The 27215-nt window shown below is 42.7% G+C and overlaps 1 protein-coding gene and 1 long non-coding RNA gene across 10 annotated transcripts in view; one reads left to right on the forward strand and one right to left on the reverse strand.

Moving 5' to 3' along the window:
* The first annotated feature begins 470 nt into the window (after window positions 1–470).
* Window positions 471–27215, forward strand: part of GOLGA1 (golgin A1) — a 30310-nt gene continuing 3565 nt past the window's right edge. The window contains exons 1-23 of one of the 9 annotated variants that reach the window (XM_073314552.2): window positions 471–553; window positions 2655–2971; window positions 5214–5304; window positions 6917–6991; window positions 7457–7554; window positions 8322–8354; window positions 10166–10294; window positions 12606–12775; window positions 13229–13340; window positions 13486–13581; window positions 15069–15194; window positions 16234–16329; window positions 17566–17661; window positions 17813–17908; window positions 18251–18403; window positions 18707–18802; window positions 20143–20232; window positions 22088–22190; window positions 22709–22869; window positions 23301–23456; window positions 24436–24495; window positions 25748–25918; window positions 26560–26646. In XM_073314552.2, the coding sequence (XP_073170653.1) occupies window positions 2837–2971; window positions 5214–5304; window positions 6917–6991; window positions 7457–7554; window positions 8322–8354; window positions 10166–10294; window positions 12606–12775; window positions 13229–13340; window positions 13486–13581; window positions 15069–15194; window positions 16234–16329; window positions 17566–17661; window positions 17813–17908; window positions 18251–18403; window positions 18707–18802; window positions 20143–20232; window positions 22088–22190; window positions 22709–22869; window positions 23301–23456; window positions 24436–24495; window positions 25748–25918; window positions 26560–26646 (2430 nt within the window). In that variant the 5' untranslated portion in view covers window positions 471–553; window positions 2655–2836. Of the gene's footprint in view, window positions 554–962; window positions 1462–2446; window positions 2972–5213; window positions 5305–6916; window positions 6992–7456; window positions 7555–8321; window positions 8355–10165; window positions 10295–12605; window positions 12776–13228; window positions 13341–13485; window positions 13582–15068; window positions 15195–16233; window positions 16330–17565; window positions 17662–17812; window positions 17909–18250; window positions 18404–18706; window positions 18803–20142; window positions 20233–22087; window positions 22191–22708; window positions 22870–23300; window positions 23457–24435; window positions 24496–24789; window positions 25919–26559; window positions 26647–27215 lie in introns of those variants that run through there. The other 8 variants (XM_073314550.2, XM_073314553.2, XM_073314557.2 and 5 more) reach the window with 8 other exon arrangements.
* On the reverse strand, window positions 2654–27046 carry LOC140899294 (uncharacterized). The gene is made up of 2 exons (XR_012155265.2): window positions 19768–27046; window positions 2654–5091 (listed from the first exon to the last, which is right to left on the reverse strand). It is a non-coding gene; the product is annotated as an uncharacterized LOC140899294 (long non-coding RNA).

Below are 27215 nucleotides of genomic sequence, written 5' to 3' on the forward strand. Positions count from 1 at the left end.
CCTGCCTCTCCCCGCCGCCCCCGGGGCCAGCCGCCTGCCCGCTCCGGGCCAGCCGCCTGCCCTCCTCCTCCTCCTCCTCCTCCTCCAGCGGCGCCATGGGGCGGCAGGGCCCCGGTTGCCGGCGGCCCCCGGGGTCGGCGCGGCCTGCCGCGGGCGCTCCCCCGAGCTAGGCCGGGCCACGGAACCGCAGACGTCACGGTCTAGCCGCCGCCAGCTCCGTGCGGGTCGGCCCCGCCCCTGGCGGCCGGCGCGCGGGCCGGGGCTAACGGCTGCCCAGCCGGGAACGAGGCTGCGGGGAGGGCTCGAGCCCGGGCGGCGAGGAACGGCCCGCGCGCCCGCCACTCCCCGCGGTGCGCACGCGCCTGGTGCCGGACTCCCTCTCCCCGCGTCGCTTTCTCTCGTCACTTCCGGCTGCTGAGTTATGTTTCCGGGTTGGCGCCTTGACAGCTCCTTCCCGGTGTTGGGAGCGTCACCTTCGGCTCCGGAAGCAGCTGCCGCGGTGTCGCCGGTGGGGGGCGATGGGGGATGGGCGGAGGGGCCGCGGGGCCGCGCGGTGAGTGAGACGTTGAGGCGCCCTGTGCGGGGGGGGCTGGGGGCCCCGCCCTGCGGCCCCGGCCCGCTCTGAGCGGGGCGCGCCGCGGCTGCTGAGGGGCCGGGCGGGCCGGGGAGCGCGGCCGCCGCTGCTGAGGGGCTGCCGAGGAGGAGGCGGCTCGCGGGCCGGGGCTGGGACCGCTCCGGAGCCGGGCTCCTGGGGCGCCGCTGGCAGGAGCTGGAAGGGAAAGTCGCGGCCGCCGTGTCCGTGGGCCACGTTGCTGAGGAAGCAATAATACCGTGCAGCCCAGGCCCGGGGGCGGGTGGAGGCCGGCGGGGCCCAGGCCCGGAGGCGGGGGTGTTTGGGGCAGGGGTGGAACCCGGTGAGGTGGGGCCCAGCCCCGGTGGGGCGGGGGGTGCGTGTTGGGGGGTGGAGCCCAGGCCCGGTGAGGGGACAAGGCGTTCTTGGAGCACCCCGGAAACGTCTCTGACTTCCAGATTGTCAGCTGGAGGGCTTTGCAGCGCATTGCCTGGGGGAGCCTCTTTTGGCCTACGAGGGAGCCGTTCGGCTCTGCTTTGCTCTCCTTCCACCTTCTCTCATGACCCGGTGTCAGGTGCACAGTCCAGATGGTCCCCATGCACTGTGTGGAACTTCAGAAACTACAGGAGCCCAAAGCTCTTTCCAGGTCTCTTTGGCATTGTCTACAGGGAGGACATTTTGGAATAACTGTCCCTCTGTGGACTCCTTATGCTGGAATAAGTGATGTTAACTCTGATTGGAAGTGAAGTAATTAATACAAAATAAGCAGGAGAGTTCTGAGTAACTAATTGTATTCATGTCACTACTTGGAATGCTGATTTCACAGTGGGATTACGCTGCTACTTTCAACACTAGAAGGGGTTGTAAGAGCATAGAGGAGGGACCTCCAGGTGAGTTGAGAACAAAGACTTGTTTGAGGTTGCACGTCAGCGTGGTAAATCAGTGGATTGTTAAACAAGGGTTTGGTGGGTGGAGGAGTGTGATAAATATTCAGTATTTCTACTTGACACTTGAATGATGACAGTAGGTGCTGCTCTTCTAGGACTTTCCTCAAAACACAAGACAAACAGATGAATTAGCAGAAGAATATGTGAGAAAGTTGACATTGCAGAATTGTTGCAAAGCAGAATTGTTGAATATATTGTCAAATTTCTGTAGAATTGCTTAAAACTTAGGTGAAGAAATGGGGAAAGATTTATTTCCAATTGCTAGGTCCTCTAAACTGAGCCACCAAATTTAGAGTTTAGCAGAACTCAGTAATAATTCCCTGCATCAAAGGGTATAGTAAGAACTCAAACCACCAGAAGTGGGAAGCAAGAGAGAAATTTACTGTGAGATGTGTGTCTATCATTGTCATGTCAATATGCTCCTACTAGGATCCTTGATTAGTGTAGTTAATAACTGCAAATGAATTTTTATTCCTGTGAGCTCTAGAGAGCCAAAACAGATATGAGAAAACATTGAGAAATTACCAGTGTGAATGACCCAGAAAGAACCCAACTTTATTCTCACATCACATGTTTTGTTCATAGCATTAGCCATTACAAAATCTAAGCAATATTTGGCTGGGATTATTGAGATTATAAACATGGAACTGTGCAGTAACGGTTTGAACCAGAGCATAACAGTCTCAAGTTAATAAAATGTACAGTGTTTGCAATAATACTTACAGAAAATATTAAATTTGAACAGCAAAATTAAAGAATTTCTTTGTTTCCATCAAAATGAGGAAATGCAATCTGGGGAGTTGACAGAAAATTCCCCTCACCAAACTTCTTGCCTCTTATCCACAGCTTTGCTAAGGAAAATTGTGTAAACAAAGTAAATTAAATATCTTTCTGGGAAGAAATCTGCATAACTTGTCACCAGTGATAATTCCAAATCCACTTTTGACAATTAATGATAACAAATTTGAGCGTTTCCGCTCAATTCAGTAGGTAATTTTTTAAAAAAAATTTAATTGTGCAGTCTGACAGATATGAACCTTTTATAATAAGGGTAATAAAAATGTCTTTTAATGCTGTATTGGTTTCAGTCTATTGTCTGGTTTGGTGTTGAAACTTGATCTCTCTTTGATTCACAGGCACTGTTAGGTTATGAGCCCTTTGAAGAAACTGGAACAGGAGTAAAACTGGCTGAGTTAAAATTAAATCTTGACTTTTGGAACTTTAAATAGAGCATCAAACTTATCAACTGTGTAATTTGGCGACAGTTGTCTCAAAATACCGGGCTCTTTAGGTGCCATAGAACGGCAGCTGCAGTAAAATGTTTGCAAAACTGAAGAAAAAGATAGCAGAGGAAGCAGCAATTGCTCCTCGGCCAGGAGGGGCTGCCAGAATTCCCAGATCAGTCAGCAAAGAGTCAATCACATCTATGGGAGCAGATTCTGGAGATGACTTTGTAAGTATTGTACTTTGTATTTTACTACAGCATTTTTAACACAAGGTTACAAAAAGCCTCGCAAGAATCTTGACTGACTGAAAAACCAAGTGCATGGCAGAGAGAGATGTGTGATGTGCAAATGTATCTCTAATCAGAATAGTTTTTGGAAATTGAAGTAAGCATAGTCAAGTGTTAGTGGATGAGAATAAATATTAAACATAATTATTTTTTTCATGTTAAGAATATAAATTACATAATTATTCTAAGTGCAGAACATGGCAAATTAAGGTATAAAATAACAAACAATGTTACAGCAAAACACAAGATACTGTATGTAAATGTAATGCTGAAGATTACAAGAAAGCAATCCAAGTCTTAAATTGTAGTGTTCTGATTCTCTGTTAACCCCTTAGGGTTCTGGTGCAGTTACTGGTCAGGCATATTGTTTACATACCTACATAGGATGCTTATGTTTGTGTAGCATTGGAAAAACTTGTAGGTTGTTACTGGAATGTCTAGATAAACAATTTTTCATTTGAAACTATAGTATACATAGATTATATATTAATAATTTTAGGTGTGTATAAATTAAATAAAACCTGTTAGTGCTTTGGCTGAAAGTCATGCCTTTTGGAGGATTTTATGTCACCCAAACCCTGGATTAGATTGTACAGCAGCATCACTTTCAGAACCTGCAGTTACTGTATGCTGTGTTGCTGTAGAGCAGCAGGTTCCCCTGTATCTTCATTCCATCATCTGTAAAATAGAGAGATTTTCCCAAAGAGGGATGCTGTAATATGTTTCTGAATCTCAACCACGTAGACATGGGTTGCTGAGCTAGGCAGGAAATCTTGATCTCAAATAATCAATGGGAAAATACTGTGGTTACTACACTCCGTTTTTCATTCCCCCCACCCGCACTCAGCTCATTTTCACATAGCAATTGATACAGGATTGAGAAACATTGTGGCTGTTGCATTGCTGGTGTAGAGAACAGAAAGAACTATGGTGGAGGGAGACATTAAAATGTATGTGAGAAAAGGTGGGTGAAGTAATGTCTCTTATTGGACCAACTTCTGCTGGTGAGGGAGATGAGCTTTCTAGCCATCCACAGCTCTTCTTCTGGTCTGGGGCAGGTCTACACTTAAAACACTGCATCGGCACAGCTGCCCCAGCACTTAAGTGAAGATGTTCCTGTGCTGATGGGAGAGTTAATCCCATCGGTGTAGTTAATCCATCTCCTTGAGAGGCTGTAGCTATATCAACGGGAGAAGCTCGCCTATCGATATAGTGCTGTCTACACAGAGGGTTAGGTCAGTGTAACTGTCACTCAAGGGTGTAGATTTTTCACACCCCTGAGCGATGTAGTTATACCTGTATAGGTCTGTAGTATAGACCTGGCCTGGGAAAGGTACTTGGAGCATCACAGCTAAACGCAAGGTGGAACCGATTGTTTAGCATAAGTAGTTAGCGTATATTGTAAGGGACTAGTCAAGGCAGAGTGGACCATTAACATCTCTGCAGTCATAGGACAAAAAGAGGGGGTTAATGGGTTACAGATTGTTGTAATAAGCCATAAATAAAAGCTATTACCTCAACCATCTTGTCTCTCTAATATTGTGGGAATGACCCAGCTACAACTATGTTGCATACAATAAAATATGTGTAACAGTTCAGGATTTGTTGTTCATCTTTCAAGAATTCTATGCTTTAGCAGTAGGCACTTAATTGCTTTTAATTTTGTTTCCATACCAAGCAAAAAATAAGAGGACTGTAGAGAATAAAAACTAATTAAATGAATATTATTGTCAGAAATTAACATTGTATCAGTGTTTGCAAACTGTTTATCCCAGATGAAAGGTTTACAGTTTCCCTTTTCCTGCTGCTTACCTATTCACCCTCTCCCCTGCTGGGAACCTTCCAACCTGTGTGGCTTAATTTACCTCTTTCCAGTCATCCTATTACATGGTCAGTCCAGTAATTTGAGCTACTTGTTTTCAGCAACTATTTGTTTTCAAAAATATTGTATTCTGTGTCACAGGCCCATGTTGCAGAGCTGACATTTAAACCCTCTTTCTTCTTCCCAAGTGCCGTATGCACTGACTTAGCCAGTAGAATATGTAAATCTGTTCTCCTTTCTATGGGAAAAAGGAAACCATTAATTATTTCTAGTCCTTATAATGTTTGCAGTCATTAAAATTTGAGTGTGGCAGGATTGTTCTTTCTGTAGTTCAGACCTGTCTCTCTCTAACCTGCCAAGGCCTCTGATGGAAGCAGCTCCAGAGAAGATCTCTCATCCCAGCTACTTAGAAGAAATGAACAAATAAGAAAACTGGAGGCCAAACTATCTGGTATGTTTCCTGAGTATGTAAACGATAACTTACAATGCTGGGAAATATTTTCCTTCGTGCTTATATATTTTTTTATTTACAAAAGGAATTTTGTTTGCCTAGCTAACTTTGTATTTAATCCATTTATAATAAGCCTGTTAGTCAGCATCTGAGAGCTGTACAATACAATCAATACAAAATCCATACAGAATGTTAAAATAAGAAATAAAGATTTATGACTTCCTGTCTTCCTGCTGTTCTCTTGGCACATCTGTGTGATCTTCCCAAATGTTCAGTATAGTTTTCTCTGTCCCCATGCTCCAACCAGAACACTTCTTTTTGGATGTGAACCCTCCAGTCCTCTGTTTGCTTTCTTATTTACTATTGCAGTAGCATCCAGAGACCCCAGTTAGGGTCAGGGCTCCCTGGTGTTCAGCACTGTACAGTACTTAAGATGACATAACTCTTTCAGGGCAGAGACTAATGGTCTAAAAAGACCTGTCTCCCCGAAAAGGGAAGAGTGGGGATGGGGGCGGGGGCCTGGATCTTGATGCAGCTTAAACTGGACAGAAATGACCCTTGGAGACTGTCCCCGTAATGGGGTCCTCCCTGGCTGGCGCATAGCTGGCAAAGGGATTCTGCTCCCAGTCCTGTGCGTAGGGAGTAGATTGGGGCATGGCTAGAATGCACTATGTCCTTTGCTATCTTCTGCTTCCCGGGGCTCATAGGGGGTCATAGGAAACAAAGCATAACTTGGAGCAGCCTCAAGGCTGTTCTGATGTGAACTGGGGGCTGGGCAGGCCCCTGCTCAGCTCTCAAATATGGGAAGTGCAAAGGAGGCTTATGGTGCAATTGGAATTGTAAAGTGCTCACCTGTTCCTAAAGGAATAACCCCTAAGTATTGTTAGGGGCATTTGAGGTCTCAATGCTTAGCTGCCATAGAGACAGAAGTTTTACAAATACCTGAAACTTTGACCAGACTCCAAGATCTGTAAACAAATCCTCCTGTGGGCTTCTAAATACACTTGTTCAAGGTATTTTCTTCCTTTAATCTGGCCTGTTTGTGTATTTCTGCCATTTTTTGAGCAGATATGACTTTCATTGCCTCTTCTGTATCATTAAGACCTGGATTTTAAAGGGAAGAGTGTGATACTGTTGGCTAAGCAGGGCAGCTAGCCAAAATGCACTATCTCTGCAACATTGCACAGCTATGGTAAGGTGTAATATGGAACAAGGAAATCAACTGCTTTTGGATTTCTCCGACCCTCCTTCGCTTTATCTCATTGGGGCGATTCTTCACAAGCAGAAATCAAACCAAATCCTCGTGCTTGTCACCACATTCTGCTGTAGCCAATGTTCCCTTTTCTTGTGCTGGATTTAGTGCCGTTTCCCTGTCTTTAGTGTAATTAGGCCCTTCTGTTTGTACCAACCATTTACCCCATGGATGGTGTGGTAGAATGATTTGCTTGTGGTGTTCATTGTTAAGGTCAGCCTAGTTTTCCTTAACAGGAATGATTTTCTAGTTAAGAAAATCATTGTCATTTTCCACTCACCACTTTAAAAATTTTTTTAAATTTCTTTCCCTAATGTCTGTCCATTCCTGGTCTGTGCTGCTTCTCCCTCCTCACCCAAGATTATGCTGAACAGGTCCGAAACTTGCAGAAGATAAAAGAGAAGCTTGAAATTGCATTAGAAAAGCATCAGGATTGTACGTACTTTTATTTTTTCCTTTTTTTAATTTAAAACTGTTCTGCCTTGAATGCAGATGGAGTGTAAAAAGCTGTACAGTTAAAAATGTGTTTCTCTTCATATTGAGTACATATTGGTTGTAAAAATAGCACACAACTTCCTGCCTGATTTATAGTGAACAAAGCAGCTCTGATTTGTTTGCTGTTGGTCTGACAGTTACCAGCAAGCACTTTTGCTGAACTTATGACTGGCATTTTAAAAAAAATCTACAGAATTATTGCAGTCCAGATGCGGCTCTACTGATATCTTTGTTGTTTGTGGTAGCACTCCCATACTGCTAGGCATTGTGCGAACATAAAGGGAGGCTTGACCATCTTGACAGTGGTGGTTCTAAATTTTAGTGTGACCTACAATATTTACAGAAGTGAATACACAGTGTGGGCATTTGCATACCCTGACTTTTTAACTAGTGATTCTCTGACAGCTTCCATGAAGAAATTTCAGGAGCAGAATGAGGCTTACCAGGCTAACAGAGCAAAGATGGCTGAAGGAATGGCTTTGGCATTAGAAAAAAAGGACCAGGTAATAAACACAAGGTTGACATGATGAAACAATTGACTAATAGTGGGAGGCTTCTGAGTGCAGTGATCTTGGCATAGTCAACATGTTGTAGTACTGGAGAATCACTGCTGAGATGCAGCATTTGTTTGCCTGTGTCACAAGCAGTCTCCTGCCTGGAGACTACCTGGATTTATTCTTATCTGGGTGGAAGGAAAAGAAGAGGGATATGGTGCAAGGGTCAGTGTTGCCGACCGTTCATTCTGAGACAACGTACAGAACTCGCTCTTTTTACTTCAAAAGAGTTTGTGAAAGTCTAATGTGAACTCAAATTCACAGTTGCTGTCTAGGTACAACTCTGTTGTCACATAATTAAAATATCTGTAGATAGGTCGTTCTCAACCTGTGGGCTGCTTGCGGTCCAATCAGCACACAGCTGCAGCCCATGTGACATCCTTAGGGCGATACAGGTAGCATAAATACCATGTGAATGTGGCCCACATAACGCAGAGAGAGCTGCCTCTACAGCCCACCATGGTAAATACGTTGAGAACCACTGCTGTAGATGATGCATTTTTGTTTGCATAGAGCAGATATGCTCTGATGTCATAAATGAACCTGTCTTAGGCTTTACTGGTATATTAAAATCCTCTCTGGTTAATTTTACTTTTACTCATTCCATTTGATAACAATTACCCTAATTTTAATACCTTCAGTCACATTTATTGTTGCATTTCAAAGTTGGTGTTTAGATTTTTATTTGCCCTTTTTTCTGTCCTTCCCCTTCACAGGAATGGAGGGGAAAGTTGGTTCATCTTGAAAAGGCAAGTCTCCTTTGATCTCTCTGTTAAATGTAGGGCTACGCGCAGACTGGGACTGGGCAAGCAGAGGGTTATACAGAAAATGTAATTATCGAGAGTATCTGATCCCTTGGTCTCTTACTGAGACCTGATAGTCATGTTTCATTCTCCACTTCATCACCACAGAAGTTAAACCTGGAACTAGTTTTGGAGAGGAAATAGCAAATCACAGACTTCAGACGCAAGCACGAGATGAAAGATTGGCACACCAGCCAGCATAGATGTAAAAGCTCAGTCTTTACCCAGATGGCTTGTGTCTTGTTAATGGAGGGTTGAGATAGCACTTACATTTCTTGCTTTACACTTTCAAGTATTACTAATTTAATCCCGTGCTGCTGAGGCATTATCATCCGTATTTTACAGAGGCGACTGCTGAGGGACAGAGAGATGTGAGTGCTAAGGTCTCGCAGCTATTCCTTTCAGAGTCAGTGTGAGAGCTCTGTGGTCTGATCATGGAGATTGGGAGTCAGGGACTCCAAAATCGCACTGTATGCCAGGAACTGATTTAATCTCTTATCCCTCTGTGGTGAAAGGGAGAGCAGAGTGGTCCTGGGGTGAGGAAGATCTTTATATGTAAGCTGATACATTTAAAAAAAGAAAGCAAAATCTTCTATTTTCAGACTATAAACTGATTGGGACAGTGACCATGTCTTCGTGCCTGTCTGTGAAGCATTTAGCGCTCTTTTGGCACTGTATAAACAAAACCCTCACTAGTATAGACTATGTAGTGGCTACTTGCAAACGCTCCCTCTTCCTTTGTGTGCTGCTGCAGTTGATCTTTAACTTTTGCTGTCTGCTGTTGATGCTCATTTCCTGCCATGAATATTATATGCATTTGCTATGGCAACTGCTCAACAGAGAGCTGCGGAATGACTTTATTACTGCTCCCCTTATTTTTCTGTGTAGCACTGACTTGGTGAGATTTGTTAAGAGCCTTTCTAGCCTTGTCACCAAAGTAGCTGGTGATCACTGTAATAACTATAGACCAGAGCTTTACTCGCATAAGGGAATTTATATCTGGCTGGAGAAAAATCCTATTGGCTCACAGCCACGGATGCGTGCAAATTAAATAAGTGTGACAGCAATACCAGTTTCCCTGTTGAGGTCACCTACCCCACTGGGGGTTTGACGTGAGGCTCTTCACTACCAGAGAGTATCTTCGTTATAAAAAGGAGAGTAGTCTTTGCCAAAAGAGCTGTAACTGTGAGTGCAGCCATGGCCATATTGTAAAGTTATTGTCCAAAAACAGGCATATGTTGACTTCAATCTTGTGCTGTCAGCATCATAGCAGAAATTAGTTCCACTTCAGTAATTTTTCGTAAAGGATTTCATTCTTGCTGTAATTGTTCCAGCTGTCCAGCAGTCTCTGCTCCAGGCATCTTTTACCATAGAAGCGTTAAACAGATGTTTAGATTTGCTGTCAAGTGTTTCAAGTATTAATTGCCTATCACGGCATATTTGAATGGTGGGTGTAAAGAGCTTTCTATATAATTTCTTCTTAAATGAAAGTTATTTGTCTTGTTCACAGCACAGTCCTGAAAGTTTCCAAAGTTCAGTAATGTAAGCTGTGTTGGTTACTGAGACACATGCATTCTAAAAATACATATACAAGAAGTCTGTTATTTATATAGCACCGTAAGAGTGCATGGTGATTTGCAGATATAAACATAAAACAAGATCCTGTTCCCAAGAAGCTTAATTTAATACGTTGCTGACCTGAAATTGAGTGACAGACATTTTGGATTCCTTGTTTAATTTTGATGGTTGTTCAATAGGAAAAAGAGATGCTTTCAGCTCAGTTACAAGAAATGAGGGAGCAGAGTTTGAATCTTTTCCAAAAGAGAGATGAAATTGATGAACTGGAGGGCTTTCAACAGCAGGAACTGGCCAAAGTCAAACACATGGTGAGATTATTTTATAGTCTCTCTTCTTTTTGGTGCTAGAATATATACTACTTGGTGGCTAAACATTAAGGCTTTGTCTGCACTATCCACCTTTCAGTGACACCGCTGCTACAGCTGTGTCATTAAAAGGCACGTAGTGTCGCTGCTGTTTGTCGGCAGGAGAGAGCTGACAAAACTTCCACCCCCAACGAGCAGCAGCAGCTTTGTCAGCAGGAGAGTGCTCGACAAGGTTAACCATGTGCTCAAAAAGGTTAATTGCGCAATCAGTTGCGCTGTTAAACAATAATAGAATATCATTTATTTAAATATTTTTGGATCTTTTTTGCATTTTCAAAGATATTGATTTCAATTACAACACAGAATACAAAGTGTACAGTGCTCACTTTATCTTTGATTACAAATATTTGCACTGTAAACAAAAGAAATAGTATTTTTCAGTTCATCTAATACAAGTACTGTAGTGCGATCTCTTTATCATGAAAGTGCAACTTACAAATGTAGATATTTTGTTTTGTTACATAATTGCACTCAAAAACAAGACAATGTAAAACTTTAGAGCCTATAAGTCCAATCAGTCCTACTCCTTGTTCAGCCAATCACTCAGACAAACAAGTTTGGTTACATTTGCAGAAGATTATGTTGCCTCCTTCTTGTTTACAGCGTCACCTGAAAGTGAGAACAGGCATTCGCATAGCACTGTTGTAGCTGGCGTCGCAAGATATTTACATGCCAGATGCGCTAAAGTTTTGTATGTCCCTTCATGCCTCAACCACCGTTCCAGAGGACATGCATCCATACTAATGACGAGTTCTGCTTGATAACAATCCAAAGCAGTACGGACTGACACATGTTCATTTTCCTTATGAGTCAGATGCCACCAGCAGGAGGTTGATTTTCTTTTTTGGCTGTTGGGTTGTGTAGTTTCCGCATCGGAGAGTTGCTCTTTAAGACTTCCGAAACATGCTCCACACCTTATCCCTCTCAGATTTTGGAAGACATTTCAGATTCTTAAACCTTGGGGTGAGTGCTGTAGCTATCTTTAGAAATTTCACATTGGTACTTTCTTTGCATTTTGTCAAACTTGCAGTGAAAGTGTTCTTAAAATAAACGTGCTGGGTCATATCCAAGACTGCTATAACATGAAATGTATAGCAGAATGAGGGTAAAACAGAGCAGGAGGCATACAATTCTCCCTCAAGGAGTTCAGTCACAAATTTAATTAATGCATTATTTTTTTAATGAGCATCATCAGCATGGAAGCACTTCCTCTGGAATGGTGGCTGAAAGATGAAGAGGCATATGAATCTTTAGCGCATCTGGCACATAAATATTTTGTGACATGGGCTACAACAGTGCCATGCAAATGCCTGTTCTCACTTTCAGGTGACGACGTAAACAAGAAGTGGGCAGCATTATCTTCCGTGAACCTAAACAAACTTGTTTGTCTGAACAGTTGGCTGAACAAGAAGTGGGACTGAATGGACTTGTAGGCGCTAAAGTTTTACATTGTTTTATTTTTGAGTGCAGTTATGTAACAAAACAAAATATCTACGTTTGTAAGTTGCACTTTCATGATAAAGAGATTGCACTACAGTACTTGTATGAGGTGAATCGAAAAATACTATTCGTTTATCATTTTTACAGTGCAAATATTTGTAATAAAAATAATACGAAGTGAGCACTGTGCACTTTGTATTCTGTGTTGTAATTGAAATCACTATATTTGAAAATGTGGAAAAACATCCAAAATATTTAATAAATTTCAGTTGGTATTCTGTTTAATCGTAGTTTTAATTGCACTGTTAATCAATAGCCCTATTCAAAAGTTTACAACTGAACATTGATTTACTACAGCTTTGAAATTTTACTGTGCAGAAGACAAATGCTGCTTTTTACCACCTTAATTTAAATGAAACAAGAACAGAGGTTTTTTTTACCTTGTCATATCTTTTTTTTTTTAAACTTTCCCTTTATTTTTTTAGTATTTTACCTTTAACACAGTATATTACTGTATCTGCTGCTGCCTGATTGCATATTACCAGCTCCAAATGAGGGTTGTGGTGACTGGTCAGTTCGTAACGCTGAGGTTCTACTGTTTTTGTTAATTCACTGAAGGTTAGACTCTTTACAGTATGTGTCTGCATGCAATATCATGTAAACTCCCAGTTGGCACTGAATTTTCAGCTTTCTCTGTGTAAAATTTAATCTAATTTATCTTATAACTTTGATAAAGGGAGCAAGACACCTCCTTCAGAAGCCTTTATTAACTGTATCAGTTCATCTTTGTCAAAGATAATGTTCTAATGTTCAGCTTTTGAAAAAGGAAGAGTCTCTAAGCAGAGCAGAACAGGAGCTGGAGGCATGCAGTCGAGAGCTAACCCGTGCTAAAGAAGAGCTGCAGGTGACAAACCACCTGTCCTCGCTTCTGAGCAATGAAGTGCAAGAGTTGCGGCAGCAGGACTCAGAGCTGGAAGCACAGAGGTGTGTGTGTGGTGGGGTAGAGGAGTCTGTCAGCAATACCTAGATATTCTGATTGATTTCCCACTTAACTCTAGCTCCCCTCGAAGGGTCTGCATGTACAGTAGGCGCAATGCTCAGTCAGTATTTGCATACTAGTGTGTGACGAAGAATACACTATTTATTTATTTAATTGATTTGCTAAACCTACCCTTTTACAGTTAAATTGGAACTTTTGGTTTGTTTGTATGCAACCTGGATCACTTAGCAGAGTTCTCTGTGATCAGTCACTACCATTCTTCCGCCTGGTTATGAGTGCTGGAGTATGCAGTAACTTAGTTTTAAGCTCCTGTGAATAGTTGTTCCAGGCCAGAATGGCTGCTGTTAAGGTTAGAAACAAATCATAGGTTTCTTAGTCTATCCTCCTTCCCTTGGCAGATGCGTTCTGCTTGAGTTACTGCTTTTCTTTCTGTGAAGGGATGAACTAGTGGCAGCTGAGGCGAATGCAGAAAATAAGATCACTGTCCTGGAGCAGAGAGGACAAGAGCTACAAACCTTCATTCAGCATCTTTCAGCAGACTTGCAAAACGTAAGCTGAGATAATTGGTGTCTGATACCTTCCTTTCTGTCAGTTCATGCGACAGTTCAAACTGGACCTTCATTGAAATGTTTGTTCGCATTTGCTTCGTAAAAACTGAGTTTGGAATTGAAAACTATTTTCCTATATGCCATAGGCTCGAGTTGCTGCCTCTGGTTGTGAGAAGAGATTGGAAACTTTACAGATGGAGCATGGATCTCTCAAACTGGAATATGAACAACACAAACTAAAGGTGAAAGTGTGGGGACCTTTGGTCTGTCCCACTATAGCTGTTCTTATGTGTGTGATCTGAGGGCACTCAGAAGTTGGTTAGGTTTTAGTGTTCCCAAGCTCCCACATCTGAGATGGAGGATTGTATTTAATCAGTCTGAAAGGCATGAATGCAGTGCAACATAGCTCCTGAATTGTTTAAGCAGAGATTTTTATATTAACTTCCTCAGTTGAATTATGAACTAGGCATGTGACCTGCTACCAGCAGGTAAAAACACACAAAGCTAGTAAATGTAATCTTGGAGCGAGACTTAATTTTTTGTAAGTACCTTTATAGCATGTTTCTGCCCTATTTAGGACTATCACCAGGAGAGTTATAAATGCCTGGAAAGTGGGGTAAATGTGTGAGAATTGCCAGCCAGGATACCCCAACTGGCAATCTTGTGAATAAATTCAAGAAGCTTGCATAATGGAGCTTTGCTATCTGTGGACAATGTTAACAAATTGGGGAAGTGCTGAGGGAAGGGAAACGTGTAACAAAATTAGGTATCGGAGAAATCTTTGGCAATAGTCATACTAAGTCCAAAATATTAATACCAAAGACATCCAGAAATCATCACAAGAAAATCTAGCTTCTGTTGGACATACAACTTAGTAAGTTAATTATGGGTCCATACTGCATAATTTTTCCAGATGGGAAGTAATAAAATTGCAGACCTGTAATGGAAAGGCTGAATGGACCAAGCAAATAACATGGATTGGTAGAACTGCAATAGTTAAAATGACCTTTCTCTTCCAGATTACATTTTTATTTCAAACACTTCCTATAGAAATCCCAACTCAAGATATTAAAATACATTCTCTATTTTATGCTTTATTTGGGACAATAAGTTTTATATAGGTCTAATAAATAATTAAAATACAAATTTATGTAGGCCAGTGTTGAATGGATGGGTAGATTCAGTGAAGCTTCAGAAATGGCAGCCACAATGCTGAAAAGGGGAGTAATCTATCTACTTACCTAGCTTCAAGTTGCGTTTGTATATATTTAATGCTGTTATGGGTCTATCTGCACTGCCAAAAAGAAAGAGACCCATGGCAGCAGGACTTAGAGCCTGGGTTAACGGACGTGGGCTCATGTTATGGGGCTAAAATTCCAGTGTAGATGTTTACACTCAGGCTTGAGCCCAGGTTCTGAGAGCTACCCCTTGTTGGGTTTTAGAGCCCGAGTCTCAATGTCTACAATATTATTTGTAGCCTTGTAGCACGAGCCCCGTGTTCTTAAGCCAGTTGACCCGGGCTCTGAGACTCGCTGCCGTGGGTCGGTCCTTTTTTTTTTTTTTCTTCCCCAGCCTAGACATACCCTAAGATAACATAGGGTGGTTTTCATAAAAGAGAATTTCTTTTTGACGTCTGTTTGTGGGGGTGGGTGTGTTTTCCCCCCCAAGTGAAACCACTATATACTAAGAGCTTGGCTATAAAGATGACACTGGCTTTTTGTTCCAACAGATGACTGTTGAAGTTGATGAGAAAAATAAACTCATTGAACATCTGCAGGAAAAAGTGTCTTCCCTGGAAAAGAGACTAGAAGGGAATTTTTCAGGGGATGAACATGTGTGGGAGCTACTCAAAGAGGTAACATTTTTAGACTGCTTTAAATCCCTTAAGAACTGTCTGGCTATTACTGTATCTGTCATGTAATGGAAGAAATATCTAATATCCTACATGTTCCTCCAGTGTGTATTTGCACTATGCTCCTGCTGGATGGAATCTTATACCTGCTCAACTGTGTTCAAGATCATGTGTTTAGTGAGGGTAGCACACAGAGATTGCAAGCCATAATACCAGTAACCAAAGAGTTAACACTAATGTATATGCCTCCTCTTCTGTGCTCTAGTTGCTAAAAGGGCTTGCAAAGCACATGGGAAAGAACCCTGGGCACTCTTAAGCAAAGTCCAAACAATCCATTGTATCCACAGAGCTAAGACCCAAGCACTGATGAGAAATAGCTCTAAATTGAGAGAGCACATAGGGGAACTGAGGACAGCCAATATCTCCCGTTACTTCCTGACCCCGTTCCGCAGCACTGATATACCATATTGTTTCTGAACAGAGGCAAGCTCCCCCAGCCTAGGTCTGCAGACAGGGACACCTGCTTTTCCCTGATAGCACTCGCCTGCAGTGCACAGCACCCTAGCCTGATACATCTAGTAAATGAACCTGGCTTAAATAAATCCAAGTCCAGTTTGAAAGCTACTTCTAGAGGCAGCACAATGTCCTTTTAGAGAGTAAATGCTACAACCAGTAAACATTTCACCCTTTGCATGCGCGTTCTGTAGTGTCCCAGCACAGTGGCTCTAAAGGGCAGTAGAGGAGGTATTTCTGTTGCAACATTGTAGTTTCTCTGACTCCCTGAAGTTGGTCACAGATGCTGATTACATCCTCAACTTGGACTTCAGTCAAGCATCTCCAGGTCTCCCATTTTCAGTACAAATGCTGTGCGGAGGTGATCAGTAGCTTCACTCAGTGTCAGCCCCTAGGTGCAAAGGTGTGTTACAAGTCCTAGTAACTGCTGTTTAGATTCTGGCCATCATGACTTCACCATAAAATCAATTTTTAGAGATAAAACTTCTGAGTCCCCCTGTATGATCTGTGATGGTGTGTTAATCTTCAGAAAACTGCTCTGGAGCAGAAACTGGATGACACCAGACAGCAGCTATTGACAGCTAGAACCAATCATGCTGAGACTGTGAACCTACTGGAAGCCCAGGTATTTCCTCCTCCTTCACCAATGCACTCAGTGGGGTTGGCACTTTTGGCCGTCTGGATGGATTAGGTGTGTTTTAGCATCCAAATAATTTTATTTAAAACCCAATACAAATTGCCAACCTTTCAATCTTTTTTTCAGAAGATTTGAGACTGAATATAACATTGAGCTTTGAAAGGAAAGCTTATCTTACCATATCCATGTGTGTGTTTTACCTAGAGATTTTGTAGCCCTGATTTCATACTAACCCTTCCGTCACAGGGTGACACTGGCCTTTTAGAGGTACGAGGCCAGTGCACTGGTGACTGGCCAGTTGACTGACTCTCCCACACACACCCAACCCCTAGTGTTGCTTAAAAGATGGCACCTGTGCCCTAGACCCTTCTAGGTCCCTGAAGGAAGATAGGAAGGGGCCTATCAGAGCCTCCTTCCCGCAGAGGAGAGAGCAGCAGAGAGTTGTCTGAAGGAAAGAGCTGCAGGAAACCAGGAGAGTAGTAACAGTGAGCTGCAGGTGATGAGTTCTGAGGAAAACAGTTGAAGGACTGGCTGGAGCTTGGGAACCCTGCAAAGGTTCAGGAAGACTTGTACAGTGGTCCCTAGGAAAAAGGGAAGAGCCAGAGTGGTCAGCGTAAGCCTGGCTCAGAAGCAAGGGGTTAACTCTGGAGGGAGGCCCCCAGGAGCGGGGGTAGGACGCACAGACAAGGAGGCCTGGGGAATGTAGCACTGCACTGAGAGCTCTGGGGGCTGTGAAAAGTGCCCAGGAAAAAGGGGTTGGTCCTGGAGGGAGGTTCCGCTGAGCAGGGGTAGGACTTACAAGTGAGGGGCTGACTCTGGGCTCCAGGAAGAGACTTGTGGTAGAAAAGTGCGTCTTGAACCTCTGAGGGTGGGGCCCTGGAGTGGGAATAACCGAGTTCTGATAGAGTGATTAATGGGTGGGTGACCGGGCAACCAGTGACCTTTCACTGGGATTGAAGAGCTCTTGTAGTCAAGTTTTACTTTTGGGGGTTGGGAGAAACTGTTTTTACTACAAGGAACCTGTGGACTCGGCATTTTATATGAATAAAAGAGTTCGAATTTGTCATTGAGAGGGAACGTTTCTTTGCATGGGTGAATAAAGGACAGAGGGAAGCAGGTGCACTTGTCATGCCACAGCCAGCCGCTGGAGGGCGTCTGAGGCAGGGGCCATGGTATGACACATTCCCTTATCTAATTTATTTACATTTTGATTCCTATTGCTAGGTCACTAAACTGAACAGCAAAGTAACTGAAGCACAGGGATCACTCTGCGAGAGAGAAGAGTTTCTGAAGAATTTTAAAGAAAGCAACGTGTGCCAGGTAGGCCCTTTCCTGAAAGGTGCAGTCTAAGGGTTTCTGTGTTTAGCCTCCTCGGCTAGTTCCTTCGCTACCCCATATTACTATTTTATGTGCTGCTCTCCAGTAATATCCATCTTTATGGACAAGGGAGTAACTTACTCTCCTGTTTTAGCTGAAAGAACTTGAACAAGCACTACAGCTTGCTAATGGGGCACTAGAGAAGAGCAAAGAAGAAATCGGTGAGAGGGAACTACAGATCCAAAAGCTGGTGAGAATCCTCTAATCACTCAGGCTACTCATGCTAAAGCAGTCTCCACCATTTTCAGTGACAACCAGTTCCGTTTCATTATTGATAAGGCTGCAGTTGTCAGAATTCTTCCTGCTAATACTGCGACATTGGCTCCGAGATGAGTAAATGTATTTGTATGTGAGGGTAGGTGCCAGATGGCCACAGAAATAAAGCATAGCATTGTCATTCTTTGGCGATAAGGATGGGGATGAGCAATATGAAGTTATGCCTGACTCTGACTGCAAGCTCCACGTACTCTGCCCTCCACAGTAACCATAGGGTTAATATAGTGTTAACTTACAGTAATGTTTTTTCCTGAAGCAAACAGATCTAGAGGTTGAGAGCAGCAAATTACAACAGCATATCTCAACTGTAAAGCATCAGTGTGCGGAACGGATTAGCAGGCTGGAGGCTCAAATAGCTGTCCTTGAAACAGCTCGAGAGTTTGATAAAACAACTTCTCAACAGAGGATAGTAAGTATAGAAACCATTCTTTAGAGGGATATTGAATCCCCAGATTCTGCCTCTGGCATCACCTGTAACCCTTCTGTGTATTGTCTGAAAATACTAAATTCATGTATAACTGCAGGTTCAAAGCTGTTCATTCGGTGGTGGTTTGAAGTTGAAGGTGAAGATCTTTCTCCAAGCAACAATGTTCAGAGGCACTGAAATATGCATAAATCAATATCTCTTTGGGGGTGGGGTGTATGGATGTTTATTTACACTGTAAATGTTAAAATACTGGTTCTTGGCACACAAGATATTTCCATTTTACAGAGCCAGTTGGAACAGGAAAATGAAGATTTTAATGAAAGCAGACAAGAATATGAAAGTTCTTTAAAAAAACAAGAGTCTGAACTGGAAAGACTAAAGGTATGGGCCTAACTGTGTGTTGATGACTATGCTTGAGTAAAGAACTAAGTTTGATAAACAGCTAATGGCAAACTGTACCCTCTTGTCCATACTTAAAGCCACATTAGGTTCAGATCATGGTTAATTACTGCCACACACCTTCCTCTGGAAGTAAAATCCTACACAGAATACAAACCATTCAAGATGCATTTCCAATGGCTGGTACTTTCTTGACACAAAATGCTTAGGTCTTACTAAATACTGGCATAAACAATACATTCCAGTACTTAAAGGGATACTGTCAAGTATGAATAGCTTTGAAATCCTCTGAGGAAGAAAAGCACTAATAAAAGCATAGAATAGTATTAGCAATACATCATTTCATTCCTTTAACAGCTACTGCATCTAAATTAGTTGACTACTAAATAAAACCCTGTTCAGTCATTTAAAGCCTAAACCTTCTCTCCTTTAAGATTATAATCTCATAGAAAACTCTGAACATTAAATATCAGCCTTCGTGTGTGCGATGTAGAATTTAAGAATTGGCCACTGGAGGGAGTCGTTTCCTTGTTAGGTTTCAGAGTAGCAGCCATGTTAGTCTGTATTCGCAAAAAGAAAAGGAGTACTTGTGGCACCTTAGAAACTAACAAATTTATTTGAGCATAAGCATTTGAGCACTGAATGCATCCGATGAAGTGAGCTGTAGCTCACGAAAGCTTATGCTCAAATAAATTGGTTAGTCTCCAAGGTGCCACAAGTACTCCTTTTCTATTTCCTTGTTGGTGTCTTTTTAAATTGAAAAAAGAAAAAGTGGAATTGGCAGGTATGAAACATTTCATGTGGTGGTCAGGTTTGACTTTGCATACCAGAACTGTGCTCCTGTCAGCAGTGCCAATGCAAAAATGGTGCCAGTATCAATCCTCTCGTCCACATATATTTTAAAAAGAATCCCAAACCACTACAGCTAACGCTTAGGGGTCACTCACCCATCACTGAAATGCAGATTCCTCTGGAGTGGGATGTGGCAACAATTCTTCAGCGGAAGAGCAGTGAAGACTGACGGACTACTTCAATAGAAACCAAAAAAGTGTTAGATTTTAGGTAAGCTGAATGCAATTGCCTGAGTTCGTGAAAAGTTCCAAGAAATGGGCTCCCTGCCAGTCTTAAGTTAGCATTGACTTAACAAGAAGTCTGATTTGAGGGATGAGATTACTGTGTGTGCTAATAACTTATAAATTCCATTTGTTAATGGATTTGGATCTTAGAGTTGAGAAACCACTGGCTTTGAGTCTTGTTCCTGTGAAAGCTTCATACTGAATTTTCTCCTCGTAAGTAATTATTGAATTATCACTGGTTTGCAGAAGGAATTAAGTAGCAGAGAAACAGTCAGTGTCGAAATTGCCAAAGCACTGGAAGAAACACGGAAACAAAGGGAGGAATTACAGCAGCAGGTAGGTTTCAGAGTGACAGCTGTGTTAGTCTGTATTCACAAAAAGAAAAGGAGGACTTGTGGCACCTTAGAGACTAACCAATTTATTTGAGCATAAGCTTTCGTGAGCTACAGCTCACTTCATCAGGTAGGTTTATTGCTTGAACCCTTGGATTGCCCTAATCCACACAAAACAGTCTGGACCCTGTTTTAGTAATTATCCTAGTACCCAGGGGCCCAAATCAGGATTAGGCCCCAAACATCCAGGAAGAGTCTCTACCCCAAAAAGTTTCCAGTCTAAGGACTTCCTGTTAATGCTTACACAGATGTGTAACTTTACCCATGGGAGATGTTCCCCTGAAGTCAATAGAACTGTGCATATGCTCAAAGTTAGGTATGTGCGTAAGTGTTCGTTTGCAGGATCAGAGATTACGGCAGGATGCAGCAGGTGAGTATATTAAGCAGCTGAAGAGGAGAGGGAGGGCTAGGGGCCAGTGATAGGAACACATGGCTTACAGGCTAGCTGAGAGCCCAGTGCTAAGGTTCTCCATTTTTTGACAGTTTTCCGTAAGCATCACAATACACTTCTTGCAGTCCTTTTTTTCTACTGGATCACAGCCTTGTTTATGCTGTTAGAAGGTGGTCCCAACTTAACCCAGAAATGTTTGCTGTGTGCTGGCAACTTGGCATTCAAGAACCCACTGTCAAGTCCAAGTTATTTTGTCTAGAAAAGTGTTACTGGACAACGTAGGCCAATGCTTGTTTGTTGCTGGGAGCTGTGTGTTGTCAGCTAAGCAAATGGTGCAGGTCTCACTGAACCCCAGCCTTCAGAACCACCTCTTCAGGGTTCTTTGCTCTTGGGAGTGAGTTGCAGATCTGACTCTTCATGAATCAGTCAGATGAATCAGTCAGGGTCACACAGAATGCCCAAGTTCTGGATGGAAGTGATGCTTTCTACATTCCTATGTCCTGGAATGCAAACAGACAGGATTCTGAATGGGTTTGTGTTGACCCTATGGGATTATAAACCAAGTGTGCGTACATAGAACATGACATTTTCCTTTCCTGGATGGTGAGTGTCTGCAGCTTAAAAACAGATTGAAGAACAGCAGCATCTATTGCACATTCAGAGCTGTTCTCTCCTAACACAAAAGACTTGGTTTGCTGTAATCCAAAGTGAGCCCCGTTCTGTTGTCTGAAAAAAGTGATGGTCAGGAGGCTTCAGCAGTCTTCATGTGATTTTGATCAATTTTGGCCATTAGTTGTATTATTTTGCTAGGCATTGTAGTAATTAGCTGTGTAAACTAATCTGTACTCCCAGACCTCTAACCCACATTCTGTGTGACCTGGAACTAGCATATGTGTCTTTAAAATCTTATTTGGGAGCAAAGAGCCACTAGCAGCTACAGCCAACAGCAAACTCTTCTACCTATCCCAGCACACATCTCAAGCAGCCACTGAACTTACTTCTCCCAGTGCTGAGGAGCCAGCCCACTAAGCTGACCCTTGTTCTAGGAAATCACCGTAAATGCACAGTGGTGCTGATCAGTATTCATCATCCTGCTTCCTAGGTCCACCCACTGCAGAGCGTTTTAAGCTGCAGTCCTGTATGGTTTTAAATGGGTAATTATTTCATAGGTGCCATCTGCTGGCCATGACAGAAGTTGCAATTCCAATGTAGAGTTCACCCAAAGCTGTATCTTTTTTCCATTAAAGATCTTGTCCTGCTTTCAAACCCTACCTCTCTTAATGAGGGACCAGCATTGGCTGAGGTGGTGATACTCTGTAACCCTTTGGCTAGGCCACAGAAAGATTTTAGCATTTGTGGGTTCTATATATTGACTATTCCTGTTTACCTTCTTTTGTCTGTCTTCAAGGTTACAGATCTGATCTTACTGATAAAGGGAAAGGACCAGTTGATCAATGAAAAAACTGATGTGATTCTAAAAAAAGAGGAGGAGCTAAACCAACTCAATCAAGGTTAGACCAAAGGAGTCCACTCATCCCAAACTGCTTTACTTTGGTAAAGTCTCTGTAGCTTTAGGGATTGCTTGACTCTATAGTTTATAAAAATGCTAGCGTTTTTAATTGGAAAAAGTGCAGAGAAGAGCATCTAAAATGATTTGGGGTACCAAATAGCTTCCATATAAGGAGAGATTAAAGACTGGGACTGTCTTAGTCCTAGTAAAGAGATAACTAGGGGTGGGGGATATTGTAGAGGTCTATAAAATCATGACTGGTGTGGAGAAAGTGAGTAAGGATGTGTTGTTTACCCCTTCTCATAATGCAAGAACTAGGAGTCACCTGGTTAAAGCTCTGCGGCAGCTTGCATTGATGTTCAGTCCCCATTGTATTTGCCTCCTGCATCACTGGAGAGGGGAAATAGGCCTGAGGCTCTCCCACTTGCCTTCTGTGCAACTCACTTTGTTTGCAGAAAATTAATAGACGTTATTGTTTTCTTCTGTAGAATGGCACTAACCATGTCTGTCCTGACCCAGGTCATGAAGCTCTCCTGCTGCAAATGCACCTGTTGCAGTCTGACATAGAAGCATGTAAGAGCCAAGCAGCAGAGAGGGAAGAAACTGCAGGAAAGCAGATCAGTGCTTTGAGGTTGAAGATGCAGGAGCAGCAAGAGCACCTGTTGGCCAGTGGGAGAAATGTGAGTGAAGTTGCAGGGCAGCTTCCTCCAGTCTTGTCTGGAAAATCACAATGTGCAGAGACTTCAGCTCACCCTGCTGTGCCTGAAAGCAAACAAAACCTCTCCATGGGATGTGATGGGCTTTGAATTGGTCACCCCATCAACCTACCTGCTGCCTCAAAACATCACCAGAGCTGTCTGTATCTGTCACTGTGCACTTGGCCTAGAGGAACCCAGTCTCCTTCAGTTTTTAAGTGTCCTATGAAAAGCAGCACTTCTGTTAGACAGCTACCATGTCCCTTTGGGTGTCTGTCTTGGGTAATTTCACAAATGAGAGGTGGTCCTGCCCAAACTCACCATGTAAAAACACAGTGGAGCTTTATCTTCGGGCAGTGGCACCTGCCTGCCAAAGTTGTGGTCTCTGAGATTTGCTTTGCTCTTTACCTTTGAAGGTTTTGGCATTAGAAGCAGCAAGAGCCTTTAATAAGCACTTGTATCCTCCAGAAGACCGTGAGGTGGAACAAAATGGAGAGGTGGCAGCTGCAGACATTATTCAACTTAAGAAAGACAATAGAGACTTGGAGCAGCAAATTTCTGAGAAAAACAAGGTAACTGAAATACAGTGGAAATGGCTTTTCTCCATTTGGCTCATGTGGCTTGTATTCCTGATTCAGCAGCCCACCGTGTGTCAGTGAGGGCCATCAGGCCTGCAGAAAAGCATGAAATTACAGGTAATATGTGACCCTAGGTACTAATGTCCCGCCCTCCTCTTGCAAAACCTGCTGCTGCCAAAGGATTTCCTGTCCCCTCCTATCTCTGGAACAGCTTCCCATACCATGGTTCACTGCTCTGCCTTCTTTCTCTAGACCCACTTCTTCTAAGAAGCCTCATTATTAAGTGATGACAATATGCTTGGTGTTGTACAAGATACAGTGTCAAGGCAGAGCCTTCCATGGAAAGATTAGTCTAGAATACAGTGCTGGAAAGACAAGACATACAGGGGAAGAAGTTACCTTATTTTTTTAACCCCTTATTCTAGTATTTTTCGTTTAGGGTGTGCCTTAAGGAAGAAGTGGCTCTTCAAAGTGGGGATTGACCCACTGGCTTTAAGGGGATCGTTCCAGACCTAGGACATGTCTCCATATTTCCTTGTGCATGCACAGTTATCCATTGTAGCTTAGCACTCTGCAGTCTTATGGAGCCATATACATAACAGAAAATCCTGCTTCTTTGTCTGAGAAGATTCAGTATCTGATGCAGTATCTTTCCCCTCATTGCAGCCATGTTCCCTTTGTTTTCTGTTAACCTCACATCTTCTCTCTAATGTTGTCACGTTAATCTGCACCAGGAGTTAAAGAATAGTCTCCTCATCCCATTCCTGCTGCACTGTGTGACTGAAAGAGCAGAGTATTCAGGCTTGTCAGATTCCTTCTCCCAGAGCCATTAACTTTGTTCAATGTCTGCCCCATTAGCTACACTTTAATTGTTGGGGTTTTTTTCATTTGAAACTTGTAGGTCTGAGCATGTTCAAATATGAAGCTTCCATGCTGTTAAGCTAATATCAGTTTCTCTGTCTTGTGTGTGTAGATGATAAAACAGTTACAGCAGAGAATGGCAGAGCTCAAAAAGACCCTGCAGAAAGAGTTGGTAAGTCTTGAACCTTTCCAGCCCCCTGATATTGACAAGGTACTTATGCTGCCAGTTTTTAAAAACTTCCTGCCATCTGGATTGTAAACCCTTTGGGGTAGGGACTGTCTTCATATATGTTTACAGAGTGCCCAGCAAAATGAATCCCCAGTCTGGGGATATAAATATTCATTAATCCCACAGATGCTTCACAGCTCTAAGAGGTGTTAATCAGGATGTGAGTACCGCGTCAATCAGTAATTTCAGCACAAGTAAATAATTATTGCCAACCCTGATCTCTTCTTTTGCATCTAGGGGAAATCCAGGGTAGCATCCAGAGCTGGTGTGGCCAGGTCACTGTAGTTCCTCTGATGTAAGGGCTGAGGATTGGTTCATTGCACTTTGCAGTAATCTAGGGTTACTTTTTTCATCTCTGGAAACCTGCACTAGAAAACAAGAGAGATGAGGTATTCCTTCATAGACTCTTCCTTGTGGTCACTTCACAGTGAATAAAAGGATGCAGAACAGGGTTTGGGCACATCTTGTTTTTTTCTTTTGCTTGATAGTTAGTGGGTTATAGAAGACCTGGCTCCAGGGGGACTGAGGATTTCCTGATGCTTCTCCTTGGAGATGGAAGAATTGAGATTTAATTGCTATTTAGCTGCCTCTGCGGGTCAATCTTGCAGCCTTAGTGGTATCCATCTTTGGGAAAGACTCTACCCTGCAATCTAGGTAGAGGGAGGGGAGGGTAGAGGGGATGAAATGGTGAGCCCCTGTCTCAATCAGCATTAGATCAACTTGGTGCAGTCATCTAAGAAGTCATTTTTATTAAATTTGATAATTTACCTGCCTTTAAAGGTTTTAAATGTTCTTTTGTTAGAATTGGATGGCTCTGATGTTGCTAATGGGATACAGAGCCTTCCCCTCTACAATACCAAGGCAAATCCTGCTCAGGCTAGAGACAACACTCTTTTTGGTTTCGGTCCAGTTCCAGAAGTGGTTTGTGTGATGTAGACACCATTAGCAGCTTCTGTGCTGGCAGTCTGGGTAGAGGGACCAAGGATTTAGTGGATATGGAGACAATCACCATCTTCTCCTTACAAGTGGCTCTTTCGGGGTAAGGTGGGGAGAAGCTTTTGCTTGAGTATTCCTGCCTGGCTACACTTGTCTTGTGGATAGAGGACTTTAGTCTCCAGTGGTATCAGGATAGCACCTTCCTCCAGTACTAAATTCATATCACTGTTAAATATAAAATGCAGTTTTTCCTTTTCAGAAAATAAGGCCTGACAGCGAGATCCCTGAAGTACGTGAGAAACCAAATTCTGAAGTGCCTAATGCTGCCATGACTGTCACAAACAACTCTGATTTAAACGACTCACGGGAGATCAATTTTGAATACCTTAAACATGTTGTACTAAAGTTCATGTCCTGCCGGGAATCTGAGGTAAAGACTTGTTCTCACATCTACGTTTGACAGCTTTCTTCTCCTCCCTGCACACCACAGTCACTCATGCTTACTAAAATAAACAAAAACTCCAACTGTAATTAAGATCTAGAAAGAGAATTGCAACTGCACAGTGTTATGTTTAACTGCTTTAGTGTTTGAAGCACCAGCTGCATCCTGGTGTCCTGTTGATCTGGTAAGATGCATCCATTTAAAATATTAGTACCGCGGGTTTGAACAGACACTCAACACTAAAGATACATTAGGATATTGTATGTCTCCATTCTGCCTATACACCAGCCTGGTTAACCCTAGGAACTATTCAGGGTTACCATGGGAACCAACTGCATTCTTCATTCAAATAAACCAGGTAAATTAAGTGCTTCCCCCAAATTATGCAAACCACAACAGAGACTGAAGAATCAAGAAAAGCTACCTGCCAAACACAGAGGAAGTAAGCCACCTCAGTGATTTTATGGAACGCAGTTCCCTAGAGCTGACACAATCCACACCTGTGAATGGGATAGGATAAAGGCTTCATACCAAACCTGCACAGATCCTCAATGCTACCCCATAATCCCAGAGTGGACCTAGAGACCTGAGAGTTTTGCAAAATATCAACTCATCTGTTTTTATTTCAGGCATTCCACCTAATTAAAGCTGTGTCTGTGTTACTTAACTTTTCGCAAGAGGAAGAAAATATGCTCAAAGAAACATTGGAATACAAGGTAAGATTTGTTTTTATGTGTGTCCTCTCCTAGATGTCCCAGCATAGAACAGTGAGGATGTTCAGCAACATATTTCCCAAATTTTAGCTTCTGTATCTAATGACAATTGCTGTTTTCATGCAATTAGCAGACTAGTGTGTTTACAAACATTTAAATATGTTTACAGCAGATAAATTACATGGTGCTTAAACAAGAACATATCTTTTGAGTAGTTTGCCTTTTCATCCTCATTTTTATTTTCTATCGGCAGAGCCCCGCCAGCTTCCTGTTTTGTGCCTAAATCTCATTTAATAGTGACCCACTACCTCCCCATAATGACAGGTTTCAGAGTAACAGCCGTGTTAGTCTGTATTCGCAAAAAGAAAAGGAGGACTTTTGGCACCTTAGAGACTAACCAATTTATTTGAGCATGAGCTTTCGTGAGCTACAGCTCACTTCATCGGATGCATTTCCACGGTATGCATCCGATGAAGTGAGCTGTAGCTCACGAAAGCTCATGCTCAAATAAACTGGTTAGTCTCTAAGGTGCCACAAGTCCTCCTTTTCTTTTTACCTCCCCATAGATGATC

The sequence above is a fragment of the Lepidochelys kempii genome, chromosome 16 (assembly GCF_965140285.1).
Source record: "Lepidochelys kempii isolate rLepKem1 chromosome 16, rLepKem1.hap1, whole genome shotgun sequence".
NCBI lineage: Eukaryota > Metazoa > Chordata > Testudines > Cheloniidae > Lepidochelys > Lepidochelys kempii.